We start from the raw sequence: 8,172 nt of genomic DNA on the forward strand, positions 1-8,172 counted from the left end.
CAGGAATTTCCTCCTTAAAACTCTCCGACTCTCTGACTCAATTTCTTCCATTAAGATTCTCCTTCAAATCTAATATCTCCTCATGCGGCTCAGTGTCAATTGTTATTTTGTAACGTTTCTCTGAAAGTCTTAAAAGTTATATTCTGTTCAAGTCACAATATAAATTCGAGTTATTGTCACTGCCCTCGGCATATATTCTGCCCCATAAATAAGAATTTGTAACTCAGAGGGAAAGTCTGTCATGAAGACACGTTTCAAAAATGTTGCCCCCAACAATGATGGCGACTGAGCCTGCGCCTGAGCCCCAATAAATATGGTGGGTGCGCGTGCGCACTACTGCCAGTGAGCCAAATAACGAGGGCGCATGCGCACCGCTGCCCTTACCAAATAAAGATGGCGGGTGCACAGGCTCGTCTGTGACAAAGCTGCAGCCTCCGCTCAGATCCCCAGGTACCGGTGGTTTATTTTGTCAGATGTTCAGTTTATATAACATGTTTATGAAGCGTGCCTAACAACCCGCATGATCCAGCTCTCCCTCCGTCCCGCCATTCCCACCTTCACGGATTGTGGATCCTAGAAATAACGTTTTCTGCGTCGCCATTAATCACAGTGCGCATGCTTCACTCGGCCCAGTCCCGCCCCTGATTCACTCCGATTGGCGGGAGGACCTGTCCTCCCCCCCCCTTCCCGGACCCGTCCACTCTTCTATTGGTCGCGCAATGCTGTCAACCATTGTCCGGGCATTATGAGGTGTCAGGTGAGAGGTCAGTGTTGGGGGCGGGGTTTACAAATCCCGAGTGCGGCCCCAGAGCTGAACAATGAACATTCTCCACTCTCACTATCCGCCACTTCCGGCTTCTCCACAAACAACCTCACAGAGACCAGGGGGGAGACACTGACCATGTCACTTCATTAGTCACCCAGAGAGACAGGAGAATGTTCTGGGGACATTAAATTAATAAAATCTGGAATTTAAAGTTCGTTTCAGTGAGGGTGACTGAGAAAATCTCCAATGTCATTGGATTAGGTCAAAAAGGCAGAACGTAGGAAACTAGTTAGTTTAAAGCCTGTTGTTGGGAAACTGTTAGAATCTATTATTGAGGAAGCAGTATCTGGACATTTGGAAAGTCAAACTGCAATCCATCAGAGTCAGCGTGGTTTTGTGAAGGGTAAATCGTGTTTGACTCATTTCTTGCAGTTCTTGGCTCAAGTGGATAATGGGGTCCTGTCGATGTATTTGGACTCCCAGAATACATTTGATAAAGTGTCACATAAAAGGTAATAATCAAGGTAAAATCCCACGGGGTTGAGAGATATTAGCTTGGATAGAGGATTGGCTAACCAACAGACAACAGAGAGTGGGGTTAGATTTATTGACACATGTACTGAAGAAAAATGTTTTTACCCAGAGGGTGGTGAGGGTCTGTAATGCACTACCTAGGAGGGTGGTAGAGACGGTTGTCTCACATCCTCTAAAAAAGCACCTGGATGAAGACTGGCACATCATAACATTAAAGGCTATGAGCCAAGTGCTGGCAAATGGGATTAGGTAGGTGGGTCAAGTTTATCATGTGTTAGTGCAAACTCGATGGACCGAAGGGCCTCTCCTGCTCTGTGAAATAAATGAAATGAAAATTGCTTATTGTCACAAGTAGGCTTCAAATGAAGTTACTGTGAAAAGCCCCTAGTCGCCACATTCTGGCGCTTGTTCGGGGAGGCTGGTACGGAAATTGAACCATGCTGCTGGCCTGCTCAGCCCCTCTGTGTTGCTGATGATACAAAGTTCGGTGGCATCACAGACAGCATAGATGATTGCATTATATTGCAAGAAGATATTGACAGACAAGGTCAATGGGCAAGATTGTGGTAATGTAAACATGTGTGAGGTTATCTGGAACCAAAAAAGGATAGAACTGAGTACTTTCTAAATGGAAAGATGTTAAGTATACTAGACGTCCAAAGAGACTTGGGGTTCATAGAATCTATGGCACGGAGACCGGCCCTTCAGCCCAAACCGGTCCATGCCAACCAAAAAGCTCATCTAGGTCAATCCCATTTGCCTGCATTTGGCCCATATCCCTCTGAACCTTTCCGAACCATGTATCTGTCCAAATGCCTTTACAATCTTGTCAATGTCCCTGCCTCAACTAGTTCCTCCGGCAGCTCATTCCGTACTATCCTCTGTGTAAAACCATTGCTCCTTAGGTTCCCATTAATTCTTTCCCCTCTGAACTTAAACCAAAGCCCTCTAGTTCTCGATTCCCCAACCCTGAGAAAAAGACTGAGTGTATTCACCCTGTCCACGCCTCTCATGATCTTATACATCTCGATAAGATCACCCCTCAGTCTCCTACGCTCCAAAGATAAAGGTCCTGGCCTGTCGAATCTCTCCCTTTCACTCAGTCTCTTGAGTCCTGGCAACATCCTTGTAAATCTCTTCTGCACTCACTCCAGTTTAATAACATCTTTCCCATAGCAAAGCAGCCAAAACTGAACACAATACTCCAGGTGCGACCTCACCGACGTCCTGTACAACTGCAACATAACTTCCCAACTTTTATACTCAGTGCCCTGACTGATGTAGGTCAGCACGCCAAAAGCCTTCTTCAGAGAATTTATAGTGCAGAAGGAGTCTATTCGGCCCATCGTGCCTGCACCGGCCCTTACAAAAAGCACCCTACTCAAGCCCACTTATCTACCCTATCCCCGTAACCCAGTAACTCCCACTTAACCTTTTTTTTTGGACACTAAGGGCAATTTAGCAAGGCTAGTCCACCGAACCCGCACATCTTTAGACTGTGGGAGGAAACTAGAGAACACACGCAGACACGGGGAGAACGTGCATACTCCGCACAGACAGTGACCCAGCTGGGAATCGAACGGGGGTCCCTGGAGCTGTGAAGCAACTGTGCTAACCACTGTGCTACCGTGCTGCCCTATCTACCTGTGACTCCACCTTTAGAGAACCATGCACCTGAACTCCAAGATCCTTCTGTTCCATGATACACCCTCAGGCCTTACCATTCACTGTGAAAGTTCCACCTTGATTTCTGAAATGCAACTCCTCACACTGATCTGTATTGAATTCCATTTGCCATTTCTCGGCCCACTTTCCCAGCTGATCAAGAGCCTGCTGCAATTTTTGATAACCTTCCTCACTGCCGCCAAGACCACCTATTTTAGTGTCATCTGCAAACTTACTGATCATGTCTTGTACATTCTCATCCAAATCGTTGATTATAGATATAAACAGCAATCTCCTAGTTACTGATCTCCGAGTTACTCCCTATTTAGTTAATTACTCCAGTTTCTCAAATTTAGAACAGATTCCCAATCAGCCAATCAGCTTTACTCTGAGGTAAGTTATTTATATTTACTGTTCAAAGCTTCTCCTCCCCGGATTCGGGCCAAATCCGCTCCCTGCTGAATAGGCCGTGAATCCCTGAGGTAAGTTATTTATATTTACTGTTCCAAAGCTGCTCCTGCCTGAGTTCGCACCAACTCCACTCCCTGCGTTGGTGAGGTTCATCCCTGGGTGTCTGGAAAATCATTAGGACAGTAACTGTCCTGTTAGGTAATGAGTCATTTTGCTTCCTAATTGGCCGAGGAAGGCAGTGTGTCACAAGGATGGATGTGTTGACCGATTAATGGCTGGAGGATGGGGGCTGGGTCATGTGATCAAACCTCCAGGAATACATTTAATCAAAGTTGGCGAGGAGAGAATGTTCTGAATTTCTATCCTAAACTGACAGTGAGGTTTCTGTAAATTTACAGGATACTGGAAGTAGAGGTTTAACAGACGGGAACTGCAAACCAAACGTCACATCGCGATCTGACAGAGTCACTTGATTCATTAGAAACTGAATTTCAGCAGCATCTGGGTGTGGAAGGTAAAAGGTTTGTCTGTTCTGACTGTGAGGGAAGATTTCAGGTCTCAGTGTGACTGGAAAAGCCCCAAGATTCACAAACCCTGGTTCGACCAAACCTGGAGAACTGTGTTCAGTCCTGGGCAACAAACCTGAGGAAGGATAGAATGGCCTCGGAGGGAGTGTAGCACAGATTTACCTGAGTGATATCTGAACCCCCTGGGGTTAAATTACAAAACTAGATTACACAAAGGAGTCAGAGACATGATGGCACAAAGGGCATTCGGCCCATTGAGACCATGCTAGCTCACTGGGGCAATCCAGTCAGTGCCATTCTCCTGCTCTATCCCTGTATCCTCGCAGTTTTATTTCCCTCAGATGTCTATCCAATTTCCTTTTGAAATCAAATCATTCATTGTGTCTATTTTCAAACTCCCTCATAGGCAGCAAGTTTCAGGTCATTGCCGCTCACTGTGTAAAAACATAAATCTCATATCACCTCATATCTCCTGTACCTTTGACATACAAACTCGGAACAGGCCACTCGGCCCCTCGAGCCTGCTCAGTATTAAATAAGATTGCAGCTGATCTCATTCTAACGTTAACTCCACATTCCTGCCTACCCCTGATGACCTTTCACCCCCTTGCTCATCAAGAATCTATCCAGCTCTGCCTTAAAAATATTCAAGGTCTCTGCTTCCGCTGCCTTTTAAGGACGTGAGTTCCAAATTCTTACAGCCCTCAAGAGAATACAAAATCCTCATCTCCATCTGAAATGGGTGACCCGTTATTTTGCAACAGTGACGCCCTCGTTCTCGATTCCCCCACAAGAGGAAACATCCTCTCCACATCCACCCTGTCAAAACCCCTCAGGATCTTATATGGATCAATCCAGGTTTTACCCAAAACTTTACATCTTTGTCCCTAGTTCTTGGACGATCAGTGAATGGAAACAGAGTTTCTTTGTACACCTGATAGAAATCTGGCATAATCTTGAGTTCCTGAATCAAATCTCCCCTCAACCTCCTTTGCTGGAACTATTCTGGTAAATCTCCTCTGCACCTTCTCCAAGAACCTTCAGATCCTTCCTGAAAAGTGGTGACCAGAGCTTTATAAAGATTCATCGAATAGAATTGGAATCATAGAATTCCTACAGTGCAGGAGGCCACTCGGCCCATCGAGTCTGCACTGATTCTCTGAAAGGGCACCCTGCCTCGGCCCACACTCCTACCCTGTCCCTGTAAACCCATAGCCCCACCTAACCTGCACATCCCTGGACACTAAGAGGCAATTTATCAAGGCCAATCCACCTAACTTTCCCTTCATTGGACTGTTAGAGGAAACCTGAGCACCGGGTGGAAACCCACGCAGATACTGGGAGGAAGTGCAGACCCCACACAGACAGTCACCAAGGCCGGAATTGAACCCGGGTCCCTGGCGCTGAGAGGCAGCAGTGCTAATCACCATGCCACCAGAAGCATAGTTTTGGTGTCAATATTACTCTTTGTGAAGCTCAAGGTCGAATTTGCATTGCCAACTATTCTCTTTAGTATGACTTGTAGATATACTAAATCCCTCTTCACCTCTTTCTCTCTCCTCCCAAAGAGGCCAGTTGGGTTTTTATGACAATCCAGCAATTTTCATGGTCACTTTTTCCCAGTGCCGGCCCCACAAATGACCAGCTCAATCATTCAGCTCAATTTCACAACCTGCCTTTGTGTTTTTGTGGGTTCTCTCACTCCCTATTTTCTGTTTTAAATCAGTTTCACAGGGTGTTCGAAGGGGAGACTTCAAAGTCCGGAAACTCAAACCAAGCATCACATCAGGATCTGACAGAATCCTCAACTTATCATATCCTGAATATCAGCAGATTTTGAACATGGAAGGAAAAAGCATCATTCACACTGCGGGGAAACTGTACACGTGTTGTGTGTGTTGTCGAGGATTCAGTCAATCATCAGGCCTCACAAGCCACAAATGCAGTCACACTGAGGAGAAACCGTGGAAATGTGCGGACTGTGGGAAAGGATTCACTTCCCCATCCCAGCTGGAAACTCATCGACGCAGTCACACTGGGGAGAGACCATTCCCCTGCTCCAAATGTGGGAAGAGATTCACTCGTCATCCGCTCTGTCCACACACCAGCAAGTTCACACTGGGGAGAGACCATTCACCTGCTCCAAGTGTGGGAAGGGATTCACTCGGTCATCCGCTCTGTCCAGACACCAGCAAATTCACACTGGGGAGAGACCATTCACCTGCTCAGAGTGTGAGAAGGGATTCAGTGATTCATCCAACCTGCAGAATCACCAGCGAGTTCACACTGGGGAGAGGCCGTTCACCTGCTCAGAGTGTGGGAAGGGATTTGCTATTTCAGCCCACTTGCTGAGACACCAGCGAGTTCACACTGATGAGAGACCGTTTAAATGTCCAGACTGCGGGAAGCGCTGTAAAAGTTCTGGGGATCTGATGTACCATCAACGTGTTCACACTGACGAGAGACCGTTCAGGTGCTCTCACTGCGGGACTGGGTTCAGACGATCATGTGACCTCACTGTACATCAGCGAATTCACACTGAGGAGAGGCCATTCACCTGCGCCGAGTGTGGGAAGGGATTCATTCGGTCATCCGCTCTGTCCACACACCAGCGAGTTCACACAGGGGAGAGACCATTCACCTGCTCCGAGTGTGGGAAGGGATTCACTACTTCACCCAACCTGCTGAAACACAAACGAGGCCACAAGTAACCATAGTGATTGGATTTTGCTGATCCTCACATTCAGGACTGAACCATATTCATTTGGGTCTCTTTCTGCTTATGACTCCGGCCCATTTACAGGGGCTAATATTCTGGCTTATAAAGTCAAATAAATTGACTGAAGACCATAAGACATAGGAGTGGAAGTAAGGCCATTCGGCCCATCGAGTCCACTCCACCATTCAATCATGGCTGATTTCAACTCCATTTACCCGCTCTCTCTCCATCGCCCTTAATTCCTTGAGAAATCAAGAATTTATCAACTTCTGTCTTAAAGACACTCAATGTCCCGGCCTCCACTGCCCTCTGTGGCAATGAATTCCATAGCCCCACCACTCTCTGGCTGAAGAAATTTCTCCTCATCTCTGTTCTAAAGTGACTCCCTTTTATTCTGAGGCTGTGCCCCCGGGTCCTAGTCTCCCCTGCTATTGGAAACAACTTCCCTACGTCCACCCTATCTAAGCCATTCATTATCTTGTAAGTTTCTATTAGATCTCCCCTCAACCTCCTAAACTCCAATGAATATAATCCCAGGATCCTCAGACGTTCATCGTATGTTAGGCCTACCATTCCTGGGATCATCCGTGTGAATCTCTGCTGTACCCGCTCCAGTGCCAGTATGTCCTTCGGAGATGTGGGGCCCAAAATTGCTCACAGTATTCTAAATGGGGCCTAACTAATGCTTTATAAAGCTTCAGAAGTACATCCCTGCTTTTATATTCCAAGCCTCTTGAGATAAATGACAACATTGCATTTGCTTTCTTAATTACGGACTCAACCTGCAAGTTTACCTTTAGAGAATCCTGGACTAGGACTCCCAAGTCCCTTTGCACTTCAGCATTATGAATTTTGTCACCGTTTAGAAAATAGTCCATGCCTCTATTCTTTTTTCCAAAGTGCAAGACCTCACACTTGCCCACGTTGAATTTCATCAGCCATTTCTCCATCCCAGCTGGAAACTCATCGACGCAGTCACACTGGGCAGAGACCATTCACCTGCTCCAAGTGTGGGAAGAGATTCACCAGTCATCCGCTCTGTCCACACACCAGCGAATTCACACTGGGGAGAGACCATTCACCTGCTCAGTGTGAGAAGGGATTCAGTGATTCATCCAACCTGCGGAAACACCAGCGAATTCACACAGGGAGAGACGGTGGCGTTCGCGAGCGGAGCGGCCGCGATGAGGAGAAGCTCCTGCTGGTCCACGATATCGCGGTCTTTTTCGGGGGGCTCCCCGCTGTTTAAAATAAAATTAAACTTCTCCGGGGTCGGCCCTGCCTCCCTCGCCCGTCAAAGCTCCGTTTCAGGGAGCCGGAGGGTTGGAAGGGTGGGGGGGGGGGGGGGGGAGACTGGTCCCGGCGGGTTCGGTGGAGCGGCTGCACGTGGAGGAGGAGCGGGACAACCTGAAAGCCGGACCTGAAAATTTGAAAGGAGCAGCGGGGGCGGAGCCAAACAGGCCGAGGCGGCAGGCCCGAAGCCAGGGCGTGATGTAGGTGAGATGTCCCACATCGGATGTCCCGCCTAGAATGTGGTAAGAAGACTGAAG

The 8,172-nt window shown here is 47.5% G+C and overlaps 1 protein-coding gene across 3 annotated transcripts; it reads left to right on the plus strand.

The window, feature by feature from the left end:
• The first annotated feature begins 378 nt into the window (after positions 1 to 378).
• On the plus strand, positions 379 to 7,950 carry LOC140419353 (uncharacterized). Of its 3 annotated transcripts, none has more exons than XM_072503233.1 (3): positions 379 to 450; positions 3,775 to 3,897; positions 5,630 to 7,950. In XM_072503233.1, the coding sequence occupies exon 3, from the start codon at positions 5,874 to 5,876 to the stop codon at positions 6,612 to 6,614; it is 741 nt and encodes a 246-aa protein (XP_072359334.1). In that variant the 5' UTR covers positions 379 to 450; positions 3,775 to 3,897; positions 5,630 to 5,873; the 3' UTR covers positions 6,615 to 7,950. The 3 variants fall into 3 exon arrangements, with proteins under 3 accessions (XP_072359334.1, XP_072359332.1, XP_072359335.1); XM_072503231.1 differs by having other exon boundaries at positions 3,775 to 3,890; XM_072503234.1 differs by lacking the exon at positions 3,775 to 3,897 and having other exon boundaries at positions 388 to 450.
• The last annotated feature ends 222 nt before the right edge of the window (positions 7,951 to 8,172 follow it).

Source organism: Scyliorhinus torazame, chromosome 5 (assembly GCF_047496885.1).
Source record: "Scyliorhinus torazame isolate Kashiwa2021f chromosome 5, sScyTor2.1, whole genome shotgun sequence".
NCBI lineage: Eukaryota > Metazoa > Chordata > Chondrichthyes > Carcharhiniformes > Scyliorhinidae > Scyliorhinus > Scyliorhinus torazame.